Source organism: Varroa jacobsoni, unplaced genomic scaffold (assembly GCF_002532875.2).
Source record: "Varroa jacobsoni isolate VJ856 unplaced genomic scaffold, vjacob_1.0 contig00344, whole genome shotgun sequence".
NCBI classification, from domain to species: domain Eukaryota; kingdom Metazoa; phylum Arthropoda; class Arachnida; order Mesostigmata; family Varroidae; genus Varroa; species Varroa jacobsoni.
Genome location: NW_019214453.1, coordinates 60466 through 88463, shown reverse-complemented (window position 1 = coordinate 88463; position 27998 = coordinate 60466). Strand labels below are relative to the sequence as shown.

Below are 27998 nucleotides of genomic sequence, written 5' to 3'. Positions count from 1 at the left end.
AGTAAGCTATGACCCCGGCAAATAGCAAAGTTAACCCTGCCCTTACGTGAGCCTCCACCGATCCCACAGTAACGAGTCTCTACTGTTCGCGCCTGGCCCTTTCTGCAAAACAGCTACGAATTGCATCGTTCCAGCAGCCCTTCTACCCTTTCCGTCCACAGAAGACGAGTGAGTGATATCCAGGAGTGTTAGTAACTTGGTGTCGGCGCGATACGCGGTCTAGTCATAGTCAGTGGTATTCGAGTGACATTAGCGCACAGCGGTGCTGCGGCGAGCAGGACGACCCGTGCTAGAATAGGCCGTAAGTTGTGCCACTAGCTCACACAAAGGCCTATGCCAAATAAAGAGCCCTTGGGATTGAACTGTGATTACTGTAGGGCTTGCAACAGGCAGCACTAGCTTCTTAGTGAAGATAGCTATTGATGCATACGCCGCATAGTTTGTGCTATGAAAAGTTGAATCTGCAACTCGCTTGTGTGTCTGTTCGTCGAGTGGAAAAGGAACGAAAAAACAGTGCGCGATACGTGCACTCAGTTCAACGGAACTTTAACAGTATTCAGTTTACCACTTCGACTGTGTTAACACTCGTGGAGCTTACGATACGTATCTATATTTATTAAAGCAAGCTGGATCCTTTGATAGAGTGGAACCTTCTTTAAGGTGCGTACGTTGAACTCCATTACTGCTTGAGAGGAAATAATTGCGGAGTAAAAAATGATAATTCCATGTGTATCGGCTAGTCAACGTCGTTTCGATCGAGTCGAAAGAATATTGTTCCGGGTGTCACACCTGCTCCAAAATCTCATTTTAGGTCCTCGCTTGAACTATAGAACGAAATTAATTCGTTCGAGCAGCAAACATTGAAAATGTCGCTTGTTTGTCAACAATGTAAACCCGCTCATATCGCAAGTCCAAAGTGAACACGCAAAGAGTAAAATCTCGGAGAGAAAACGGAAATGAGTACATGTTCATTATCACTTGTTGCTTCCCAAGCATCGATATAGATATATGTGTACTTTTTTGACACCGTTGACGAGCAGCTCAAATTTTACCCTATCCATGTTCGAGTGGCATTGATAATCCCTAGTAGAGAAAAAGATTTAGATACACAAACACGGACTATCGGACTTCTTGGAGGCGTCCTAATTACGCACCCGTCTGCATTGGCATACCTCTGAAAAAAATAAACACGGTTTCACTAGCTAGTTAGTCAGCCATATTGATCGCCTGCGTCACAAACTGAAGGTAAATGAAGTATGTATCCCGATCGCGATGTTAGTATGCATGGAAAATTGTAATACGATGTCGCCGACGCATGCCGGAACGTCACTGTTTAGCATTACGGGAATGGCTGCTTGACCGTTGGTTAAAGCAGCCTCCGTACAGAGATGGTCTTGCAGATGCGTTGACGGAGGTGTGCCGAACGGGGAAAAAAGACCCTAGTCCACCTGCACCGGCCCTCGGTCAACCTTCACTTAGGCAGGAAGAGATGACTCACTCACAGACGACCGCGTTCGCTGCGCGTGCTGAAGTTGGCAAAGCAAGTGACTAGGAAAAAGATCTAGACAGGACGGGCGGCGTTCAAAGAAAAAGCCTTGCTCCAACGACAGACATTAACGGCAGTAACGTGCTGTTTCGATGCCATTGTTGTTATCCTTGACGTATATGTCCGTTGTAATCATGGTAATTTTATTACAGGTCCTATTGGTCGCAGATTATGCTACGAACCCTATCTGCGTGCAATGCTGCCAATCAAGATACTCTACTTTTAGAGAGAGAGAGAGAGAGAGAGAGAGAGCGAGGGCAGAACTACCAAATATGATGACGGAGTTGTTGACGTTCGCTTAGAGTGACAAAGGAAAAGATTTCTTTATCTGTGTCAATTATTCGGTCACCCTATGTTCAACGTCTCGTGGAAGAAGCACGAGCCGGTCCATATTTCCGCAACGCATCAACACATGGAAATTTTTAGGTGGGTAATTTGTCTCAAAAGCTGAGAGCCGCTGTTGAACGGAACGGCAAAGTAAAAGCAGTCAACTAAACTACAGGAAACAAATAGCGGTTCAGTTTTAAAGAAGCTGCCGCATGGTAAGGGTCGATCGAACTGTACGAAATCTCCCGCCATCTCTACAGGTGTCCGAACAACAGGGTTTCCAGACGCATCGAAAATCATTTAAAAATAGGAACCGCGATATTCCATGACCCACAGTTATTTGATAAATTTTTGTTTCTTGCCTATCACTTTGTATTATAGCTAATCTTTAAATCTTACAATTAAAAATGGCTATAAGTAGCCATGTTTTTTCATGTTAACTGTATGTGGGTGCTTGAGTCCCGTTAAGCACAGGATATTATGAACTTTCAAAAAGGGCATACTTCCTTGTCAAGGTTGATATTTCAACTCGAACCCTTACAGGTATACCTGCTCTTACGTATATCTATAAGAGAGCTAAGTAAGCGAAATGCTATTGATAATAGGAAACGCTTTGACGTACTAATATTGTTAAATATATGGCCTCCACTGTATATGTGGCAGCATGAGTGTCTTTTGCTTAATGTTACAACTGATCTGTTGGCGGTCACGCGTACGCTATGAGCTCTCGCTCAGTCGTAAAGTCACAGAAAACTAAATGAATCAGATATGGCGAAAAACTATCTCATAAACTAGTCACGTTCGATGTCCACATAGCCACCGGTGAAACCTGGCTGCAAAGAAAGGAATGAAATAAAAACGATACTCGTTCTTAATATAAATGTCACTTATAGACAAAATGAGCACTTGTATAAATCGTACCTGTTTGATACGGACAACAGGCCCCGAAAATATAAACGGGAGAAAAGCAGATCTTTCTTAGACCAACTTGTGAGCTGTGGCAAAATTTATAAAACCAGTTAGCCCGAACAGGTGGTATAAGTGTAATATCACTCAAGTCTGTGGGCATGCGAGAATTAGCACAGTAAGTACCGTTTATAGAACGGTAAACAAAATACAATAAACTGTTCTGGAGACCCTCACTACCGTCTAAATTGATCACTACGTATTCGGTGACATAATAACAACTAAAACGTTTACCAATAAGAGTTCGCTTTCGTGCCGTATTCATGTTATCAGAACATACCTGTCGAGATTAGACTGTGTTCTACGGAAAGAGTGATTATATAGAATCTCAGTATAGGGTTCACTTGAAACCGAATGTTGTGACTATAGTGTCTGAGGATGCTTCTTTGACATTTTCATATGACAGATGTGCTCGGGGGGTGCCAACTGTAATTGCTCAGAGACGCTAATGGCAGCACAGAAAAATTCCAATGTACATAGAATTTGAATTATCTTTACGTTATTTGGATTCGTTCACCTGAGTCTGTCGGCAGTAGTCGCAATAGGGGGACATATGCACATGTGGAAACGCTGTACATCTGTCGCAAATCGGTATTTTGTTCAACCAAGATTTTACTGGCGGGGTGATCGAATAGCGAGGGCGTCTGCCTGTTCATAAGAATTCATTAGTTGCCGTCAGGTAATTCGTTTTTAAGTTTAAACGCTGTTGTATTCTCTCTATTTGAAATGGGTGACGGTTGTAGAAAAAAACTTGGCGCCTGGCGGCTTTTCATCAAGATGGTCTTGGCATTAGAGTGGTATCTATAAAAGGCGTGCAAGAAGAGTAGAAAACATAAGATCAAGAGCTCTATACTGAAAATCCCTTTACGCGGTGTTATTATTAACACAGCTAGGCACAAAGGTATAATATCAGCCTGATCGGCTCGGTTCTTTGACGTGATATTTTTTGGCCTGTAAATTTAGTAACGTCTGCTGTATCCAGTTGTTCAGTTTGATCGAGCTGGCTGCAGCCCTGTAATTGCGACCTGTCTCAGCAAAGGAGATCATTTCCGAGAAAATAGGGGCGGGCGCGTACGTGAATACAGCGCGGGTAAATCGGGTAACGGTCTACGGTCTGTGGCCTAGGTCGAACGTAGCTAACAGCCAAGGCCACTGGTTTAGTGTCGCCTATAATTTAGTGATACAGGAATAATTTGCATATACTGAAAAAAACTGACCTACACAAAGAAGTGATATCACTAGCTTAGCTTTATAGCTAAGCTATAAAATTTAACAGAGCAATATTAATGCGGCACGTTTAAGGTTAGTATTTACGGAACGGTAAGTTACAAATGAGAGTTGTGTGATAGGAGAAGTTATCGATGGAATATTTTAAACCAATTTTGAGCTTAGTGGGTCCATTGTGGAAACTAAGAAGTTGATGCAAGGGTGACGTGAGGTCAAAAATGTTATAGCCATCCATAGTAGAAATGATCATATACGCGTCTATATGCTGGACCGAAAGTTCGATCTTCACTTATAACTTAATCTTTACTATGACCTATATAGAAGTTGAAGTCGAATCATATAAGTGGTTAAAGATAAAGTTCTGATTAATTATGCTAAATAGGAACAATGCGACTTTTGTACCCAGATGGTTTATGAAAACCATATTTATTTTTGGCTCGCTCTGCAGGCTTTGATGTCTCATGAATTGCTTGATAAATTGCTAAATAGATCGAGGTCCTATTTTGCTAGAAAGCTTGCATGCTGTCATGTATTATAATCGTCAATTAGCACATGTCGCAATAGCGGGTTAAAATCAGAGGCATCATCAGCAGCGATGATAGCTTTACCGATGGATTGGAAAAGAACCAGGAATAGGATTGTGTTCTATTATTTTGTTGCATGTAGCTGGATCACCGTTACCCCTGAAAACAAGTGACCGCTCCATTCTAAGTATTGCATGAACATACTCGCACGTAATGCGACACGTATGCAGATGGCGCAGTACTTGGAAGCCCTCCCCAGTCCCGTTGCCAGCTCCAGCTAATAGCTTGAATTTGTTACACAATGCACACGATAAAAATATGCCTGTTACATAAGGCTAAGTGTACATTATAAATAAATTATATATGAAAAATGTTTCAGTAAACAGAAGGGTATCGGACCGATCTTTTACGCACAATACTAAATAATAATAATAATACAGTTTATGCAAACTTCGTAGAGGCTGTAGGTAACTGTGAAAATACATTATACATAACCTGATGATGCGAAGGCGCTCAGAGTGAAAAGTTCTTGCCTAGCTATAGCAGCCTTATAAGGCCATAGCCTTAGAACACTTGGCACAGCATTACCGTTCTTTAAATTCATCGCAGAATTTGTTAACGGATTTTGATTTGTTTTTGATTAATGATATAAATCACAGTCCCCAAATCTTTAATTCCATTATTTACATTATGATATTATATTCACTTTTATTACTATTATAATAAGCCAATTTTGATAGGCAGCACAATTGAGTTGCGTTGGAAACCAGAGATTGTTTCAGTGCATGACAAACTGTTCGAACATACATGCCTTTGTCACCTACATATATCTATGTTAAATATATATATGTCATATCAATGCAGAATTATTGCAAGGGTGATGACGCAATGAGGCTAGACGAGGAAAGGATGGCGTATTCGATGGACTCCGTGTTTTGCCAATGCACATGACGTGTTTCTATGCAAAAATGGCTGACACGTCATTTGTCATGGATGAATTGTTTGGTAACAGCTAGGTAGATCTCGTTTTAGATAGGGCGCCTAAATTTGAAGGCCGCTTCGTCCTATCGCCCTTCATACGTCAACAGCTGGGTCAAGGTTCTATGACGGCGATGCGAAAGAGAGCGCGCATGAGCCTTGTTGATTCTCGACAAACAGACTTGAAAAATTAATTTCAACATGCAGAGATAAAAACTGACATACAGCGTTAGTGAAATGTAACGCTCATAAATACTTTGATTGGTAGCAAATGACGGGAATTGTATAAGCAGCAAAAACGCATCCATAGAATGATACCGTACGTAAAGAACAGTGGTTTTTCTATCAAGCTCGAAACACGACTCGACCCACAGCAGGAATTTAACTAAAATAAGCATGGCCGTTTTTAAAGTTTCTATATGATCAAAAATATTTTTTAGAAAAAAAATGAACTGGTTTTGATTTTGTGGTCATGCTGAGCCGTTTTGTAATATGTAAAAGAACAAAGACACAGGAGAACCATATAGAAGTTGCCATAGAAAATATGTAGTATGCAGCAAAGCTACCATACAATACTGCCACTTTTTCTGGGTGAAGCGGGCTCTTTTTCTCGGACCATTTAAGCCCCAAATCTGCTAATTCTGATTGTTGATAGACTAATTCATGTAGACATATGCCTTACGTTTTTCGCAAGAGTGTGGGGACATATGCTTTTGGTATGCGATTCTCCCCATGAACCGTTTCATTGTGCAGACAAACCCAAATCTCCGCATGTTTGACCGCCGCAGAGACAACGTTTCACTTGGCTTGTCATATGTGGTTTACACTTAAAACTTTAGAGGACTTTTAAACACCCTATACATATTGGGTGCTCTATAAGTTATTTTCGACATTACTATGCTTTTCAGACCTTTGCGTGACGACGGCTAGGTATCGTATACCGTATTGTATATTGTGCTCCTCTCAGTTTGTGACACCTCATTCGGCCTTCCATTAAAAAAATTATAAAAGAAAGAATAAAAACAAAGCATATGAAACAGCAGCAGCTTAGAACCAATTCTAAGGCAAAAAAGACTAAAAAACAGATTAAAAGCCCATTTTAAAAAAACGACCTAATATACATTGGGAAGACAAGGCATAAACAGTAATTAGAAAACACCAGATACAATTTGAATGTTCTGTTTTATATTTTTGTATCTTTTAGCGCTAATAGACAATGGATATAATTAAGTCACTTTAGTAGAAACAGTTCTGAGGAACTTTCGAAGTTTGTTCAATGAATAATAGAGCATTTTGCCCCTGAGCAGCATCTTTCTTCGGGAAGGTAAGGAAGCAAACTGAGAGCGTTTTAATGATCTTGTTTGGATCTCGTGCCGATAGACTTTCAACATTTGTACGGGGCACTTTTACTAGCAGCAGCAACTCTGTTTTTTTAAGATACATAAAAGGTTGCTCGACGCACGTCGATTAATGTTAGATTCAAATCTGTAAGGTCACTTCTTCACTCCTGGACGCTTGAAAGGACCACAGTTGATATAAATTCGTATATGAAATTCATCTGTGCAAAAAAATTTGATACGTAGAAAACATACGCTTTTTATATGGAGAGTAAATCATAGAATTGATTTGTTACCTTTGTGCCTGAATCACAAAAGGATACGAATTGTATTTTTGGACCCAGTTCGACAAATCTCGCCTTCAAAGGCTATGTTGTAGTACCATATATCGACTTAGGTCCTTTCGCACGAAAAACCTCAAATACGTCATCGTTTTCTTCTTTTGCCTGCAATTTGAGGTGGTTATTTTACAAGGTTACAGCGGACATCGAGGAGCTACAAATCGGCTGCAATGTAGGCAGTGATATGGGGCCAGCTTAGTACCAATTCTAGCACAAAAAAGATTTCATAAAACTGTTCTTTGTATCTCATAAAGGCAACACTTATTATTGCGATCTAGGCCTAAGCGGTTTAAGGCTTTTGCCATTAATACGTAGACGGGTATGTCTGGATTATCGGTTTCAACTTTTTTTACCAATTGACTATGTATAGGCTGGACCTGATAAAAACAAAAAAGCTGATTACCGCACGTCTTGGGGCAAAAATTGGCTCTACACTAAAATCTACACAAAATCATAATCGGAGTGTAAAATGGCTAAAAGTAAGTTTTCTAACAGCAATTTATGTGTTGAGGACGCATCTAATTCAATTGTAGGTATAATATTTAGTTTATTTTACATTATATATTAGGTCGAAATGAAAATTGTTCCGCTCCTTTACTAAATAAAAAATACCACCTTTTTCGTTTTTATTATGAGTAGCTATTAAGTTATGCTTCCTCTGTCACTGTTTACGATTTTCTCTTATATTTCCCCCGAATGATGTTTGCCGTAGGCGGTAACGGGTCTTGTCTCGAAAAAGTTCTCCAGCAATACTTTTAGTTGTTGATTCGGCTCGATAATAAGACCACGGAGGTGACTGTCCAGTGAAAACGTAAAAACTCGTCGGCAACAGGTCTGAAGAATATGCTCTCATCTAGAAGCAGCTTTGACGATGTTTGTTCCGTGTGGCTTTACGTTAGCACAGAGCAACGTTACCTAACCTCGTGTGCCGGATGCTTTCTCTTGAATAGTCTGCTCGATGCAGTTGGACCAGACAAACACACCGATCAGCTGTCTGGTTTGTAGAAAGCAATCCCCGATAAGTCAGACCCTTGCAGTCCCACCAAACGTCAAGCATAACCTTTTCTGCATGAAGACCTGGTCGAACCTTCGACATTGGCTTCTTACCTGGAATCACACATTCGAATCTTCGGTTCATGCTGACATGTAGAGACCACTCCTCATCACTGGTGACGATTCTATGCAAAAATCGGACATTATGGTTCTCGATACCGGGTGAAGAAATGTTGAAACGCAGCGTTGGGTTTATTGAGAGGGTTCATGAGGTATCCAAGTTTCTGTGCAAAACCCGAAGGACTTAAGGTGTTTAACGACAATCTTGTAACCACAGCCCATCTTTTCGGCCAGTTGTCGAGTTGTCGCACGTGTTTCTTCAAAGGTGCTTTCAGATAATAGTTATCAAACTCAGATAGACAGCCAGGGTGCGCGCATCCTTTAAGTCCCAAATAGTCTCTTCAAGCATGGCGAACTCCGCTTGAGCCACGCTTCTAACGACAGAGCGCGGCTCTACACAAAGCAAATGTACCGGGCTCCTTCGGTAGCGCTTTTTGGCGACGATAAGATACGTAGTACAGAAAGCGTCGTCGAAAAAGTGTACTTTTTTCCACCTGGAAAATCCATCTTGGAAAAATTGTTTCGACTTCAAATGGTAGTCACAGCAGTACATGGAAAAATAGGGTTGTTAATCGAGGTGATGGGACGATTACTGCAGAATAAGCAGATAGCCCTGTGGAGAGCAGCAAAAGTCTAATTGGAAAAAATAACTAGAGAATTATGAGAACTATACAAACACATTGCTGGAAAAGAGTAACATAATAACTACAGGAAGGTAATAGAACGACCCACACAATACAATCACTTGTACGCAAAACGCGAGTAGAGTAATAGGATAACAGAGGCTCTGTGCCTAACATAAGTGCGTCCAGATACAGCGCGTGTTGAAGGTACGGTTTATACTCAAAAGAAGAATGAATGGATATTTGCAATTAGGTCCTCGTAGCTATTAAAAATGCTTTGCTCTTCAGAGGTTAAGAGACGACAGTCATTTGGGGCCCATATTTTGGTCGGGAAAAGAAAGACAGGCTGGCATTTATTTGGTAGTTAGTACCATTATCATCACTGTTTTCATATGTGAGCCAACATAGTGGTCGCAAATAGGCCACTGTGTTGCCATGCGGCCACCGTTTAAGGCGAGAAGATTTTTTGCAAAGTAAACCTAACACAAAAACAAGAATCCTACCATTTCTGTCGATAAAAAAAATGAAAGCGGCGGTGTAGATGCTTCAACTAGACTCCACGCTGAAATATTATAGTAATTCATCGGGATGTGCAGCGGACCGGTGCCTATTTCCATGTAGCAGATGTATGACATTTTGTTTAGCTCTTTTTTTATGAATGATCAAGGTGGCGTTCAAAATAGAAACTACCATATTTGGCCGATTTCTGTAGCCAATGCAATCAATCACTAACTTTGTGCAGCTTTTAACGAGCACTTGATAATGCCGACGAAGCAAAATTTGTTAGGATTGATCATACGCTCTATCATATGCGCATCAAACGTTAGTTGGGTTATTTTCGAATTAGGTTCACTGTTATTTTATTTCTTTATTAATCTTTTATAAGAGAACTAAACCAACATGTTCAGATTTTGTATCAGGGCTCATAGACGCGTTCTGAGTTTACTGATTACGTTATGTTCCTTGTGTGATTACGTGAACGTTTTTTGCTAACAAAATTATGGCTAGCTTATATTTCTGCCAAAAGGCAGAACTACCTGTCCATATCGTATCTAAACAGGTATCCTTTGCAGCTTAGGGTTTGCAGGCATAGTTTTTTCTTGTTCGATTTAGCGAAACCATTTATAATTAATAAAATTAAGCGTTTCAGTGAGATTTCGATGGGTACACATCGGTACCTCGCTGGACGTCTCGGACGTGTCAAATATTGTATCAGGTAGTACGCAATCAATGGTGCCATCGACTTTTCTACGAGGTCGGCGATGTGCGTTTGCTCTTCTCCTTCACTTTAATTGTTATTTATTACACACAGCGAGGAATCCTGAATGAAGTAACATTAGGTTGTTATACAATATTCGCATCTAAGGCTGATTTCAGTCTTTGTGAGCATAGAGCCGAAAATGTTTGTCAAACAGATATCGTACGTATTTTTAGCATTGTATTGTTACACGGATCGGTTAGTATTTGCAAAAAAAAAAGGATTTTCACCATCTATAAATACGAGATGGGAATAGTAAACAGTCATTTATTGTCACTGTATACTAATGGACAGCTACCATTGTTTTGTGGCATTGGTTATAGCTATTCGTATACTCTTAGTTAGAGAACAAGGACAAATGTTTGCTCCAGACGCCCACAATGGGAGCTAGTTGACCGCTGAATATCGAAGTATCATCGGATGAATTTACATATTATTAGCTCATGGTCTTTTTTTTTCTACTACAACTGACATTGGTACACCAGACGTTGATTGCTTTCATCTAGCGTAGCATTCTAGCTAACGTATCTTGAACCTATTTTCGTTCCGTAGCTATCATTACGACAAACTTACTAATCATTGACGCCTTTTCGTCCTCCTGTTCGGTCAGCTCGATTTGGGTCAGCTGAGTTTAGTGGGCAACGCCCACGTGCGCCGCTGTAGACACTGTCGTTTTAACAACTTTTTCGGCTCGTCTGCCGAGTCCCGTGTATCTCCCACACCCGGCCGAAATCATTTCTAGCCACAGCGTGTTCATGCTATCGGCTGTCTTCTGCCCCTGTTCCGAGGCAAGCTCTTACGCGAGCATCTGAATGAACTTGTATTTGGCCCTGCTGTATGCATAGATGTAGGCTTTTCAGCAGACAGAGTTAATTTCGTTTATTTATGAGCTAATTTTTATATATTATGAAAGTCTCTCTCGCGTCTATATACGCCGACGAGAGACGACAACATCTTCCACAAATGTTGTTGTTCAATGTGACCGCTATTTGTGTTTACCATGGCTTCACTTCAAAGCCTGAAGCGCTTACAAGTACTTGGTAAGAACATTTACGAATAACTTTTCGATGGAAGATGGGCCAAGAATATAGCGACATTGATAGCCGTAGATTCGTTGGTCTAAACATATCACATATAAAAAAAAAAATCCAACTGACTTAAATATTGGGCTGATGATAAATCAAAGGCTCGGGGGTTCAAGAAGGCCAAATATTTTTGACTCTTGCTGTGAACAATCGGATTCATAATAAATACTCTAAAGTCTGAAACAAAGCCTAACTTCTGCATCAAAATCATCGTTCCGCTATTGCCACAAATGACCTTTTATGCCATTTAGTGAAACCTGCGAATTTTTTAAATCGACTTTTCACTGTAGAGCTTTCAACGACGCAAACACATTTTACAATTGCTGCTAATTTTCATTCACATCTTTACAACAATTCTCTGCCTCGGCTATGATGGGTCATATTGTTGTTTTGGAATGGATTTCTAAAGCTAAATTTCGTTCCTTTCGACAAACAGTTGTCCGCTGACAGCTCCTCAAATCCTATATATATCCTATATATATATATATATATATACATGTGCTTTTGGGCGATGCGATCGAAGTAAACGAAAACGATGAAAGGAGCCACGGTGAGCAGATGAAGTGTCCTGTTGCTATAGAGGTTTTCAACGACGCTTACGCAATCGCGTTGGTGACTTCGCAATTTCAAAGGGCTGTAAACAACGGAGCTCATCGTATTTCAAAAGAGCCTTCGGAAGGCATCGTATACAGTAGCAACCAACGATCAGACGAAGTAACAGAAAATGAGTCAGAAAAGACAGCGATAGTAGTGGACTGATGGAAAACTGGGAGGAACGCGGTCCAACATGGCTTGCTAACTAACCTAACAAAGAATGAGATTCAGACATGGTCTTAAGTCCTAAACCCAAGGCAACGACGCTCACTTGCTCGTTGACAGAAAATGATCTTAATTGCTAGACGACTAAAGCAGAGCGCTGTTTGTCGGGCAGCAGGATGACATTGACATTTATCTTTGTCGATGAAGACGCGCTAGCGAAGAGACTGTTCCCTACCACAGTTGAATTCCTGACGTTTGAATTGAGTGACGCGGACGTCGTATGTTCGTACCTTGACCGGATGACAAAAAAAAGAAGATTTTCAGCCGATTAATAAACATAACTCTAGAGTAATTTCTTAAGGACATTATGATCAGCAGCAATCAGAATGTAAAACAGCAAAAACAACGTATTTATGTGTACACTCGTATTAGTTAATACCTAGAATTTAGTGTTGTATTTTTTTAGTAAGGAAAAAAAGCCGAATGAGAAAGTTTGTCAGTTATGTTGAACAGAACTCGATGCGCATCGGGACGCAATGACAATCAAAAACACTGTAGAACCATACCGGTTTTATGTATGAGTTTTACGTATGTCTCGATTGTGTATGTCAAATTGGCTTACTGAAATCTAGGCTGGGTGCAGATTTTTGTATGATTTACGTATACATGTGGGTCTGCAGGGACCGCGTAAGCCTTCTCATCTGTGACTTAGGCTATACTTATGGTGCTACGATGAGATATTGTTTGGAATAATCAAAGTGAGTTGTTGGTGTGTGATAACGAAATCGATCCTACTGCAAACAATGCAATACCCAATCTATCTTCATTGAATATGTTAGTATTATGTCGCATTATTATAGGGATTGCAGCGGCGGCGGCCCCCGCCGGCCGTTGCTTTTTACAGCTATACGATCCGCCAAACCGGTAAAAGCCGACCGTCTTAGATACTACATACATAAATCTGATAAAGAAATGGTCAAATTTATATCATGCGAACAGAAATGTTGCAGCCTAATTTTATTCAGCCACATCTTGTAATCGTATTAAAGGCAAGTTAGTAAAACTTGTGAGATCTTCAAAACGGATGAAAAATTAATGGAAATTCAACACAGCTCCTACAATTGAACCTGTCAATTCGTTCATGCCTTTACAATGTTTTATATTCAATTGTCAAACCTGACAAATCAAGATCTAGCTTCCGTTATACAGTAGATGATTAAGAACTCGTTCATCCCACTGCAGTCCGCAGTCGGCGCATTTGATTGCCTTTTCCAAAATCGCTTTTATCCCATTGTACGAATTAGATAAATTCTAAGCTAACTTTCTGTTATACTGAATCTTCTGTAGATGCTCCAGTGTCAAAAGCATCGTAAATGTCCGCACGTGAAAGAAGCTATCTATTCAGCGACCCGTCTGTTACCGTAGCGTTTTCCCAATTGACACGAATCGTTGGTCGATGGTCAACAGTTAAAGGGTCAAAGGATGACAAACAGACACATCAAACGTGGCGTAATGGTCAGGACATGTATTCTAACTTGGGTCAGGCGTATTTCGATTCAGCTAGATTCACCTTTGTATTTTTTTGTAACTGGCTTGAAGCTTTCAAGAGCACATGATAAATTCAGATTATTTCGCAAACATAAAACACCGCGGGCGTAGAATATATATTTTTAAAAATAATTCATCGATAAGGTCAGCTATGATATTTGCAGCAGACAAGTTACGGTGCTGACATTTATCTTCTTGCGTTTGTGTCTACCAATGTTCTGTTAAAGCATGTACGTTTGTTGATTAATTACTCGATTTAGTTTTAATCGAAGGAATACCTGTGGAGGTTGAACAGCGTTTGATAAGATTCTTCCTATCTGGAGGTTGCGTGGCTAAGACTACGCCCATCTCCGAGTTATCGTAGCAGTGTTACTCCAGGGCTGCTCGTTGCGAGTCGGCTCATCCAGAAGTGGCTTCCTTTTGCTACGCGATACATACATACATACATACATATCAAGGCCTAAGCCGCAGGTCGTTAGCACGGGTTTCGCGCACCCGATGACCCGTAATAATCAAGAACCTTTCGAATTAGGCCCTAGATAACTTAGAATTGATTTTACATAATTTTACTGTTGTGGGTTCAAAGCCGTTTACTTTCCACATATCTAACACTGAGGCGAAATTATCTGTTAATTTGTTTCAACAAGATTCTACACCAGAACTTGATTCATTTGTTTGTCATATTAAAGATTCGACTTCGGGCGACTTAAGTGGGTAATGTGAAGGCGTTGATATTCTTCAATTCCCTATTAACTCGGTACTTTTTTGGTTTTCGACAAAGGATTCATTAAACAATATATATCAGATATATATCTGACGATGTTCCTTTGGCAGTTTGGCTTAGTGAATTGCAACAAGCTTTTGTCAAGAAAAAGAAGCACGTTTGTTCTTCTGTATGCATTACCCTTACAATATTTAAATCTATCGTTTTTCCCAATATTTTAAGTCGTGTAAATAATACTACTACGTACTAGTTAGGGTCCTCAAAAAATATTGCGGTTCCGAAAAAGCCACATAAGCCGGACATAGATGAACAGACCTGCGTAAGCTCTGCATTACTCTGTATTCTGTACAATTGAAGGTTTACTATAAAAGATTTGACAGTGTGCCCGCTTAAGCCAACTGGCCTACCAATTGACAGACTGGTATATTTAATTCAGCTAAGATGCAGTTAAATACTTATCCGTAGTAGGGTTTGCGAATCACCTAATTCTGAATGATTACCAGACAAAGGTTAGTAACCAGAATGAGAGCAGATCATGATTTTGGTTTTGTACCTTGCTACATTGCTCCTGGTAGTTGTATGATCGAAATAGCCGTTACCTTTCCTCCGACTCCCAGAAACGCTGTTTCGCGGGTGTTTTTGAAAAATGCGCCATACGGCTGTGATGCCGATTCGTCGTGACCTGTCTCATATTAGTTATTACGACTGCGTCAAACGGTGAAATTGGGGTGTGACTGTACGGCGACTATCTAACGAGTGTCTGTCCAAGTTATGCCGTTACGTCCCACCATTTCTGATTAGTCCAAATGACCACTGAAGAGTATCCTTGCAATTATAGTCAGTTACGCGTATGTGAGTGCTGGCTATGTAATGATCTATCTTAACTTAGGGTGCTAAAGGCTAGACATAAGCCTTGACCGATGATCCAAATTGCCGATATTTAGCTATTTTAAATGTCGATAAAAGCTAAGACGCTAAAATTTGGTCATTTAATGTAGACAGTCATCAATTAGAGCTCTCACTTTTTCTGCTAGCCCTGACCAGACGAGCCACAAGCTTCTGTGGGCAATGCTTGGCCAAATGAAAAACCCGCTTGTATCAATGCTTTAATAGAGGAGATTCAATCTTGGCTTGTTTGTTACTATGTTAAGTTTGCTTTCTGATTTCTAAAAAAAACAACAAGATAAATAACTACCAAGAATAATGTAGATGTTCAATAAAGATCGCATATTCGAGGTGAGTGCACACCCACTCACCTCGGCTGTGTCAATGTGCTGTCATTTAAACTTCGACTTTTACAATAAAAAAGCTTATGAACAGTTTCTTTCAACCCCTTTGTAACAATGCTGGGGGATGGGTAAAATCGTCTGGAACGGGGCTGTTAGCCATTCGACATTTCAGTTTTACCACGAACGTATCAAATTGTTGCTTCGTAAAGAAAAACCCACTCCTTTCTTGTGGGCGTTTCTTACTCATCGCCGACCCACTGAACTAAATGGGCATAAAACGGAGTTTGTCCTACCAGAAAATGTATCTTTTGTTGTCTTATAAAGGGTCCAGTCTACAATGTCACATATGCACGAGGCGTTCATTTAGTTTCGACAAATAACAGGCTGCATATGTCTTATAGGAGGTCATTTGCTGAGAGCTTCTGAGCATCCTGTCTGTGCAGCAGTCAACAATATTGAATCTATAATGAAGATAAGTAATTAGTTGTCCAAAACAAAAATATCTAGTCATCTTTGATGGCGCATGTCCAACGACACGTTTGAATAAAAGCACAAAATTACAAAATTAATCGCCGTTCTAAAGGTATCGCGTCCTCTGTCAATCGACGCTAGCTGCCGTACATAGTTTAGCTAGTTAATGTTAGGAATTTCAACTTCCGTGTTGGCCTAAGTTGGGAACTATATATTGAAACAGCTTCTATCGCAAGTGTTTAGTTAGCTATTTCCCTAACAACTGCATGTTTTCTTTAACACCCCGTTGACACGTTATAGATGGTGTGCTCCTGTTATGCCTTTCTAAATTCATGACAAACACCCAAAACAGACCTCTCGAATTTGTAATGATAAATAAGTGCGTAGAGTAACTTGCTGGATTGAGCTAATCGGCGTTTGATTCGGATTTTCTTCGCAGGTGAAGCGGCGACGAACGTCGCCATTGCTTATCGTTGTTTCGCGGAAGTAAGAGTCACAATGGCACTTGGGGAAGCTTCTGACCCAATTTACTTGATTATCCAACCCTTGACAAAGTGCCGCCGCTCTTCAACGCTTGCTGTGCTTGTTTTCGTGCTTGTCAACATCTTCCTTAACCCACACACCGTGTCGGCGCGTAAGTATCATATCAACAAATAAACAGGCCTCTTATGCTTAAAAACTACGATACTTTTAAGTTGGCATTCTGAGGACGTGTATAGTAAATCGAAGGAGAGCAAAATTATGCGATGGATGCTATCGATATTTGCTCATAGGATCAATGGCTTTTTCGAGGATGTCTGGATCGGACCGCACATAATCCTTCAATGAATATTTGGAAAGCGGCCTAGTGAATGAGCATAAACATTATAGCTATATGACAAAAAAGTTACACGACAACTTCCCGTTATAAGTTTCTAACTGCATTCAGTGTATAGCTTCTTCTTTAAGGCATTCGAGCGTAGGGTTCAACGACTCGGTGCACACGATGAGAGGTCTTCGCATTTGCTACAGATGCTCCTATTATATTAGATTCATCAATAGGTCTTCATCATTAGTAGACTTCATACCGCGCTTACAAAGATACTTGCAATTTGACGATCATTTGCAATTTTTATAGGTTTGCTGTTCTTTTTATTTTCACAGGAAGCATAGCTTTAACAAAACGTGCGGCCTTTTATATTGCTAACGGAACAGGTGAGATACTCTCTAGATAGTCTATGTTAAGCTATCAAATAAATGTACAGAAAAGATAAACTCGTTTTTCGAATAAGCTTTTTTTTTAGCTGCTTTTGTTATTTACTAAAATCTGGCATTTCAAAGAAATGTTCACAGGAAGTCTCCTTAAAGAACTTCAGATGGCGGTGAGTCTCCAGTACGATTGTGTGGCTTAAGAACGCCCTCTAGTTTCAGACGGGCATAGAATACAGCGGCAACACCCGCGAATCATAGGCTCTATCTACGCCATTTCTGAAATGATTATCTTCCGATTTACCCTAAAAGATGATAAACATAAATATTTTATATAAAAAATTATATTTAAGAAAGTATCGTAACCTAATGACGACATTCAAAATGATTGGACGCTGCCGAGGATCTGGATGGACCACTGGTAAGGCATATGACATCGGCACTAACCTAGCGGATTAGCGTTGACACTTAGAAGTAAGGGTTTTTGCTCTTGACACAGGAACGAAACAGGTATCAGGTCAATGGTACGTCCGTGGACATCATTTGCGGTGCACACACTCCACTGCTGAGGTTTTTTTTTAGCAGGCTAGAGGCCAAAAGCCGTAACGAAAATTAGGTAATAATTTTTAGTTTACTTTAACCGTGGACTAAAAGCTAGCACGACAAATAAGACAAACTTACGTGTGTCTGTCCTGCAACAAGAATTTTGTTCCCACTATAAGGAAACAGGGGCCTTTAAGCCATCACAAACTATACACACCCGCCAATGAACTGGATTATATTCGTATTATGAGCCATAATTTCACAATACATATTTGTGAACGCGACTATTTACTTAATTGGTTATCTTCAGTATGCAACGTCGACGGCGTCATTTACCAGAATAACGAGAAGATCCCAACTGATAATCCTTGTGAGGTAAGTTATGTACATTTCTGGATAATATGTGAGAATATTTCAACCTTTTCACAGATCCACACTCCTTGCCATAAACAAATAATTTATCATAGTTTTTATTTCGTTGCTGACATAACACGGCGATGTTTCTTTCTATCGGTATTCTTTTGGAGAAATATGACAGCTCAATAAGATTAGGCCGTCATTTTGGGACTTGATAGCCAGGCAACCATTTTCGATCTTTTAACACTCAACGAGTGAAGATTCCATGCCAGCTTCCGATGTGCCTATGCAAAAAAATAATGTAATTTTATTTTTTGACTAAAAAAGAAATCTACACTTTTATCTATCATTCAAGAAGAATCTGTTTATTAAGAACTTTGTCATAGTCATAGAAAAACCATCTGAATGATTATAGGTTTGTTACTGTCGACCACCCGGGTTCGCCTGCGTTCTCAAAGACTGCGAACTAAAACCACATTGCAAAGCCGTTCGAAGAGAAGGCCAATGCTGTCCAGACTATCATTGTGGTGAGCTTTCGTATTGTAATTTCTTGCTAACTAACACTTAGGGTAGCCATTATTTTTTGTGCCGTTGAAATATAATTTTTCATACAATTTAATTCAGTTCAAAAAAATTAATTTTTGTGTGATACATCGACTGTAGCAAATGAATAGACTTGTCTGTTTTATTAAAAAGGTCTAAAAGGAAAAAATGTGTCAGGTTAGAAAAAAATTCTAAAATATAATGACTACTGCTTTAATAGATATTGACCACTTATAGCCTAATAGTTGTGGGCACTCGTGTATTCTCATCGATATTTTTCTCTTATATTATCAGTTTAACAGTTTCAATGTCTACATCTTGCCGATGAATTTCAGTTGGCCATTCGTACTGAATTTCAAAATAGCTAAGGTTTACCATTTTTTTTTTATCAATCTATGCACTGGCACACCAGATAACCAAGATATTCAACTTATGTCCGTTTCATGATTAATCATTAACATGTCGCTCTGAAGATGGATGTGAGCATGACGGGCAGTTCTTCTCCGACGGTCAGGTTATTCCAAATACGGGATCCCCCTGTTATACTTGTTATTGTCAGGTATGAATCGTCGTCGAGGAATGCTGTAGAGTCACACGATATTTAGTGAAGATTCAAATTTAAATTTGTGTCCTCAAACTATTCATGTTGGCCTTTTCAAGCCCTCTTAAAGGCAAAGTGTTGTTTTCTTGCAATTTTTTCGTGCGGTTTTCGTGCGGATAACGAAATTTCGCGTACGCATAATCTTAGGCCTCAGCCTCATGGTATTACTTGTTTTTTTTTTTGAAAATGCACTCGGCCGCTGATAGATTTGGACTGAGTCTGCTTTCTTACCTCTTCTTAAGCTACCATTCTGATAGCTGGCAACATCTCCAATGGATAGAGCGGATGCAAAAGATCAGTACTGTTGTCTTAACTTTCAAATATCTCTACTCATATTATCTTATAGGGTTCATCTATCAGCTGTTCACTAGTAAGCTGCAGTTTTCGGAACGATTGTGCCGCTCGTTATAACCCCGGTGAATGCTGTCCACGTTATGAGCACTGCCCCCCAAAGGGTACGTTTACAATAATCAGATAGCCTACTTTCGCTGCATTGTATATATGCAGTGAATATAGAATAGCAAACGTGTACACAGGTTTCTTCCCTGATTTCCACTTAAGATTCGACGGACTGAAGATTTATACGAATTCAGCTATAAGCTTTTTGGTGGCGCTACGTATGTACTGTAGTTAACCAAATATCAATTATGTAATAAAGTATCTATGATCTTTCAGGCATGCTTAACTCGTTCTTGCTGAATGTATTATGTCTTTTGTATTCTAAAGCACTATGTTTCAAAGATATTGCCAATGTAATGCATTACTTGGTACGAACGTTGCCATTTGTCTCTGTGAAATCAGGTGCTTGCATATATTATTTTCAGTATATCAATCTATTGGAGGGCTACAATTACCGTTACGCTGAACATGTCTTGGTCGATTACTGTATAACTCAAATCTTCGTTGCGCCACCATTTATCACTAATCTGTGCTTAACCTCAATAACCGCGTGTGTATTTCTATTAATAATAACCTTATAACACTGTCTTTCCTGTGTGCTTCGCTTAACTGCACATCGTTATGCCGTTACCTTTAGATGTTAATACAACTGAGACGCTTCAGCCCGCTCGACTTCCTACAACACTCTTCCAATCGCGCTTAGCTAAATTCAAATCGCGCACTACCTTTAAAGCCCAACTTCCCGGTGCTCCTGTTGGTACCTCGGGTCAAATTTTAATTCACCACAACGGGCTTGAGTTTGTGCCTACAAGCCCACCCCCCGTTCGACCCACACTGTATTTTACCGGTAAGAAAAATGACTGCAAAGTGAACTCAGACAGGGTCAGTCATGTTGACGTTTCAGCCTCGTAAAAAGACAAATGAAAAAAAAAAAGGTATCGATATCTTTTTATTTATTAGTCGAGACAAGGATCTTGCTTCGAGTAAGTATGATTTGATTTATAATTATTAGTGTAGTGTCTTTTCACAGCTTTATTTATCGGCGCAGTTTTGTAAATTTGAGAAAAAAAAAAAAAATTTCTTTTTTCCTATCTAACATGCGATTAAAAACTTCACTGCGCGAATCGAGCGCTCAGAAGACATTGAAAATAATTAGCAATATTGTGTGTCACATTCGGTTGGTTTGTGAGAGACTTAATTAGATAGGTTTTTTCCCTAATTGTCGTATATTGTCTCGTAAATCGTATATCGTCTTACTACAGTAATGGCGTCTCCATATCTTTGCTTCCGATTAAATAGCTATGTAGTAGAAGTAACCGCTGCTATGCAGATGCGCCATATCACTCCGTTCAAAGCTGCATGCATCTTGTGCAACTATCGCACCATACGTCTGTATTTACCCCTTAATTGTACGAACAAGCAATTTTACAGAAATGGTAAAACATATTGCAGTTGGTAATTACATGTTCAGTGCGCTAATGAGTTACCTTTGAGCTAATGAGTTAGTTCTCGATGAATACAAACGTATCACTAAAATATACATCTATAGTTACACAACACTAAAACAAATCAGCTTGCTAAACCCTCTGATCATCTATAGTTTATACAAGCACCTTCTTTATGATCAAGCAAGTAGCAAGTTAAGTTGTCAATGAGAAAAACATTTCTGGAGCATGCGGTTGCATGGGTCTTCAGTTGTTCCTCACCGTCGACGCTTGATGTTTCGCCTCTACGCTTCAGGCTTTACTACCCCGGAGCGTGAGAATGAAATCGACAACAACAACAACAACAACAACAGCCAGAGCAGCGTCGGTACTATTAGACAATTTACTTTATCTGGCCGCGTACCTCTCTTTTCGAATACAGCACCCGATGATGGCCATAATCATAATGAAGGTAAATTTCGTACACGACGTGCGCATCGAAAGAACCCTTCGTCACTGTCGCACCAGCGCTTTTTAATTCCAATCATATAATGCTCAGATTAACAGGGCTGTTGGCCTAGAGTTCAAAACTGCCACAACAGCCACAAGGTTTTTTGATATCTGTCGAATTTAGCTTTGACTTACGTCAGCGGAGCTTAAGCATGGTTGCATAATGGAAGTTCACACCAGGATGCTTCGGATTTATGGATATTTTGCACCTTTGTTTTCTTGCTAACTAGGAACGCTTACCTCACATATATCTGGAGGAGACCTAGATATAACGGGACGCCCTCAAGCAATCACGGCCATTCCGCGGATAACAACTGAAACACCTGCGAGTACAACGATCCAGATACCGACTTCTCTGGAACCCTCAGGTTTAAGCTCTATGAATCATATTCTGTCAATCTTAAATTAACAAAATCCAATGTTTACTCCATTTCTGCAATATGTTCTACTTACACTTTGCTCCGCATAGTATCCGGCAAATAGCGGATGGATAATTTGTTTCTCTTCGATGACGATTTTATGATTGTTTATCTAACGGGCTTCTGGCTAACTGGGACTTAATAATTGATAGCTCACACTGCAGTGGATAAAATTTCGGTGCGAGTCGATGGTCACGAGAACGAGACGAGCGGTAGTGGAAATTTACATCATAGACGGACGACTAATACACTTCAACCTGAAATGACCGTTTCAACGATCACGACAACAGCGGTCACGACGCTGACCACAATGCCTCCTGCTCCTTCTACGCCCTCAGTGACAACGACAGCTACGACACCAACCACAACGACACTGACGACAACGACTTCAACTACGAGCAGCCCCGTCAATACAACTTCAACAACTCCAACAAGGATTAGTACCACCACGATGAAAACAACGGCGCCATTACGGTCTTCAGAACCTGTAACACCCGTGGCTACTCCGCTAACCAGCAAACAACAAGAGTCTAATAGCGACTCATCGCTGGGAAATCCCTTAAAAACCGTCGATGTTCCGGAAGAAAACATCCATCGTATTGATGATGTCACCCACAAACTAACGGCGGTCACAAAATCCATCTATAATAAGGTGCGTGAAAATTCCGATTATGTACAGGGTTTTCCAAGTAAATTGAGACGATGCCGATATCATTTGCTGGTGAGGTGCATAAAAAAACGTTTACATTTTTTTACATTTGTCCCTCGTTGCCTTCTCGTTTATGGCGTATTTATTTGCTTTGGTCAAAATTTCGATTCGGGGCCAAACCGCCTATCGGCAGTTTTTGGAAATACCTGTTCTAACTTCTCGGTTAACCTGTTAATAATAAATATGCGAGAGATTCGTTTAATAAATACAAACTGGTAATAAATGTGAGGGAAATATATTGGTACGTTTAGATCTGTTGATATTTCGGCCAAACAGTACCCTGGCTATCAAGCAAAAGCTCCAAAATCCAAAGCCAAAAAAAAGAAGTTGAAGTCCAAGGAGGCTCACAAGTTGACTGTTTAGCTTATAGTTAGTTCTCTATTGAGAATTACAACGAGTGGTCGGATTAGAGCAGTCTAATGGATGAGAGTCTTATGTTGCTGTTGGATGAAACAAAGACATTTCAATTAACAGAAACGGAATTTGTGCACGGTATAATTAATACGTGACGATGGCTATTGTAGGCATCGTCAGCCAGCCCTGGAACGATCGAAGATTGGGAACTGGAAGAGTTTCGTCGCGCCGTTGAACTTCTCGAAACACATTACCGTAATTTCTACGGTCGGGCACAAAATTTACCTGCTGGCGCGGCAACACATGCAAACGCCAATAAGATACCTCCAACACCTTCAAATCTGCGTATGTACATCGATTTCTGATTTGTAAATATAACAGGATAACTAAGTCCTTTTATATTATAGCAGTTTTTTTTTCTAGAAAATAAAAATTTACGACCTGCTTGCATCCCTGCATCATTTCTCCTTTAGCTAAATATGTAGTATTTATGTAAAAAGTGACTGGAACTTGTCATACTGTACACAGGACGTCGCGATAGTCTACCTATCCTAGATCAAGACATGATCGACGCGTTATTCACTGATGAAAATCCGCCTGCACAAGTGTCTCAGAAACGTAAGTTCTCGTTCTTTAACGTCAGGGTAGTTCTATCATTACCATACAAGCGGGATAGTGTAAGTCGAACTTAGGTCAATAATGAGATTAGAGGAAGTGTTTACGCCGCTGTTGCGCACCCTGTTGGCAATTATAATACATTCGATTAAAAATACATTACGGCATTGATATTTCACTTCAGCAGCAACGACGCCCATTGCTCAGACCACTTCTCGACCTCCCAAAGGTCCCCAACTTAAGACATCTGATGGACTGGAGGATCTCATTGTTCCTGAACAAATGCCGCTGCTGGGACCTGGAGATACCGAACTACGGTCCGAAATCTCAAAAAACACAACCGAAAAGGATATCGAGCAGTTTCTACGTGCGACTTTGGAAGAAGACGATCAGAGACGAAAAGCAATCGCTATCGAGGGACCAGGACAAAGTATTAATGGTTAGCAGAAGGAAAAAGCAATAGAACGCAGTATTTGCAAATAAAATTCTTATTACCGCTGAATTTATTTTAGAATGAGCAGTAGACGGACCCGTATATAACCGAATTTAAAAAGGTCTTAAATTATCAATTTAATAATAATAATAATTGCTTCGATAGGATCAGCAAATGGTGCCGGCTCTCCTACCGAGTCGTCGGCCGAGAAGCCGGTTCAGACCATCAGCACAGAGGCAAGTATCTTCCTAGCTTCAATGTTCTAATATTCAGCATAATAGACGCTCCATCAAAAGCGTTGGGAACGGATCAATATAGAGTAGCTGCATATTTTCAAAATGCAAACAAAAAACAATTAACATGTGAACTTTCCAATTAATTTTTAAATGTAAACTGGACTTAAATATTAAGCCCCGTTTTCGGTTGTCTGTGGCCATATTGTCTTACTCGAGCCTGAAGTAAATGCAGATATTTCTCATTTTTGGTAACGTTTAAGAAAGAGAGGTGTTTATTGCTTTATTTTCATTCAAAAATCTATCTGAAGTTTACATATAATAGGTATCATACGTATTATTAACGCGAAACCTATCGTTACCGAGTTTTGTAGACAAAAATATGATAATGATCAATTTTATGAACTTTGCTAGATTTTTTACGAATGGACAAATTGATCTTAGTTCATGGATCTTGAGGCTTAGTTCACGTAATATTTTACTATATTCCTATCTGTTTTTAGGTGACAACGAGTCATCCATCGACTGAACTCCCGCCTCTGGGGTCGAGCAACGAAACAACGACTTCAACAGTACTGGTAAATAACAATGAAGACTCTAACGGTACTACAGCATTGTCGGGCACGACGGATAACTCGATGGTACCAACTGTCACCCTTACTAATCCTGTACAGTCAAATGAGAAAGTTAGCAAACTTACGGTTTTATCAACGATGACAGGGTCCGTCGTAATGAGCGATGCAACAGATTCAACGGAAGCTAAATGACGCAGTCGTAAATGCGGAGCCATAACCTTCAGTCAAATAATGGCCATCATGAAGAACAAAGAAGCGTACTTCCACAAACCTTTCTCATGCATTGTCTTCTTAAAAAAAAAAAAAAAGAAAAAAAAGAAGCCCAAGTATGGCAGCGGTTGATTATTACAAAAAAAAATATATAACATGGAACATTTCTTTGTGAAATAAATGGTGAAAAGGCTTCGAAAACGCTCGCAAATACATTTAGGTGCGTAGGCCACTTGTCGTCCTGAATTTATGAGCTATTGCGTATGGGAAATGCCTTTCGATGAAGCTTGGCTGCTTTACTTCAAATGTGTTGCCATAAACATACTTCTCATTAGTATATATATATATATATATATATACTGAGACATCTGAGAAGTCTGAGGCTCCTGATAGATTGTTACATATATCATAATCAAAACCTTCTAAAACTAACTGCTAAATGCAAATAGAAAAACTAATACTAGCTATATTTCAAAAGCTTTTTTTACTGCAGCTTGGCGACCATATAGCTCCATTCTGGTCTGATCGGCTAATGCGCCATACAAAATACATAGTAACTCTAACTAACGAGCATCTTGCCGCGCTGTCTCAAAAAGTTAACATCAGATATCAATAATTCGAAAAGTGATAAATGAAGCAAAAATAAGGTATTACTATTATCGTTATTAGGTTTTTTCATGAATCTGTTAAGCAAACCTCAGGTAAGTCTAGCAGGACTCGCTCCAAATAGAGTCAAGTGATGCTAAACCTGAAGCTAGGTGACTTCGAGAAATAAAAGATTCAAGTGAATGAAGTTTATGAACTAACAAAAGTTTAGTTAAATTTGCCTCTGCTTTTATCTGACGCAGTTTGTTTTGGGCGCCTTAAAACGTTCGGCTACTTATTGTTGAGCCCATAAATGCTATCAGTGTATGCGGTTGACGTTGTCTTCTTGAATTCAATCTGAAACTCATCCGATTCAAAACTTCCGCAGGATGGGGATGAAACGTTCCATGAATTAATGCAACCCTCGATTGTTGCGGCCGTTGGTGTCTCAAGAGCACTGGAAGCCAAGGGCGACGGTGCGAATGTCGCTCGAAAGGTAGGTCGGACGGAGTACTACAGTAAAATGTACTAGAGCTTCGATGGCTTTTGCTTGGCGAAAATCAGCCTCGTATACAACAGCAATAACAAAAAATTCGCTATTACCTATTTATTATGTGAGATCGAATGAAAAAAGCCTTGCTCAACTTTGAGTAGGCTCCCAAATTATCGTTGCCACCAAGACTTAGTCCTTTAATTTTATTATGGGCTTAACAGGTTGCTTTGCCGTCGCCGCATCATTTTATACTCCGCTCGGACGATGATGTGCCGGATCGACTTTCAGGTCAGACGAGCTCATCCGTTCAGGCAAGTTGCAATCTCACCGGACAGCTCGCCGGCCTTTTGGACACGTTAAGCAGGACTTCAAGGTCGCACGATCCTGTTTTAGACTTTTTGAAAAGAGCGATCCGCAGCCACGCTATAATGCATCCAGATGATGTTAGGACCTTCATGAAGGCCAAAGAGTCGAATTCACAGCCCGTCTATCAAGCGAACACTTTACCAAAAGCAAGCGATAAGGCTCATTTCCTACCGAATGTCGACGATATTGACGGTATCACACAGCGGTAACGTGACTTCCACCCCCTGGACCTGAGAATGCGCAACAAATGAACTTGTACAGAGTTTTAAGTTAGAAAAGAAAAAGCAAGGATTAAAAAACGAAAAATAAAAATACGTTAGGTAGCTCGATATGACAAGTAGAAGTATGATGTGATAATTACGATAATGATAATGCAGCTTTGATGATCGTAACCTTACGAGGCAGCTCTTCCTGCGACGAAATTACAAAAAAGCTAAATATTCCCTTGTAACTCGGCCTTCAACTTTCCGAATCGAAACGGTACTTCGCTCGAAACCTTAATGACTATATATTATAAGGTACCTTTGACCATTTTTCGATGTTTATATTCTCATCCCTTGTATTTCGATATTTGCAAGCTTTAGTGTGTGAATGCACGTGAGAGTGTGGCCTTTTAGGTCGATAAACACAAAACCTGTCCCTATAAACAAGTCGCGGATGTAAGTCGTTTTCTACCGTCTGCTTCATTAAAATATACCGCCATTGGCTCGAGTTGGCATATTGTACCATTATGTGAAAATCTGATCCTCGATAACGGATAGAGAGGACTGTGTTGGCAAAGGCCGTCGCAGATTAAGAATAAGCAGGAATGCCATGATCTGAAATTTACTGCTTCTGAAAATACTTCTGTACAAATTAGAGGCTCTTATTATGGGCAAGTTCTACAAACAGAACTTAAGGCCAACTGAATTATTGAAATTTTCGTTTGGATTTGTTTTTACAACACCTGAGTGTTGCAGTTCTTGTTGCGCGGGGTAAGGGAAATCGCTAAGGCGAGTAACAGCAATTTATCGAGAAATCTTTCACTCTAATTTAGAAACGATGTTACCTAGGTAGCCGCTAATTATAGAAAATTATCTTATAGCAGCAAGAAATAGATGTGTATGTGTAGGGGCAACAAAAGTTCAAATACTCATATACGGTATAAAAAAAACTTTTGAAGTTCAACTTCCTGCTGTAAGAATTATCTTGCTTCTATTTAAATCGTATTTATAAATAGTTGCTAGATAGAAGGTAATTTATTTACTTAATACTAATTATTTTATTTACATAAATAAAATGGATTGAATACTATTTAATAGACATCTTAATTATGAACAGAAGGTTTACTTTAGTTAGCGCGTTCATTTTTGTCATAACTTAACGGTCAGCGAAGCTATTTACGG

The 27998-nt window shown here is 39.8% G+C and overlaps 1 protein-coding gene across 5 annotated transcripts; it reads left to right on the top strand.

Annotated features, from left to right (window-relative positions):
* The first annotated feature begins 205 nt into the window (after positions 1-205).
* LOC111271102 (uncharacterized) lies at positions 206-27906 on the top strand. Of its 5 annotated transcripts, none has more exons than XM_022851670.2 (18): positions 211-660; positions 16496-16690; positions 17200-17250; positions 18098-18162; positions 18560-18671; positions 19161-19246; positions 19635-19743; positions 20325-20534; positions 21428-21583; positions 21852-21989; positions 22193-22692; positions 23274-23448; positions 23632-23721; positions 23903-24157; positions 24317-24387; positions 24888-24962; positions 26143-26250; positions 26469-27906. In XM_022851670.2, exons 2-18 carry the CDS (start codon positions 16555-16557, stop codon positions 26820-26822), a joined length of 2691 nt encoding a protein of 896 aa, XP_022707405.1. In that variant the 5' UTR covers positions 211-660; positions 16496-16554; the 3' UTR covers positions 26823-27906. The 5 variants fall into 5 exon arrangements, with proteins under 5 accessions (XP_086828917.1, XP_022707405.1, XP_022707407.1 ...); XM_022851672.2 differs by having other exon boundaries at positions 212-660; positions 23906-24157; XM_022851671.2 differs by lacking the exon at positions 211-660 and adding an exon at positions 1700-1972.
* Positions 27907-27998: the final 92 nt, after the last annotated feature.

What these genes read in the sequence shown, in the direction of transcription:
- LOC111271102 (XM_022851670.2), top strand. Translation starts at nt 16,555, where the DNA reads ATGGCACTTGGGGAAGCTTCTGACCCAATTTACTTGATTATCCAACCC. An exon ending in ACCCACACTGTATTTTACCG is followed by an intron (nt 20,535 to 21,427) that starts GTAAGAAAAATG and finishes TCTACGCTTCAG; the next exon opens with GCTTTACTACCCCGGAGCGT. An exon ending in CAACGACTTCAACAGTACTG is followed by an intron (nt 24,963 to 26,142) that starts GTAAATAACAAT and finishes AAACTTCCGCAG; the next exon opens with GATGGGGATGAAACGTTCCA.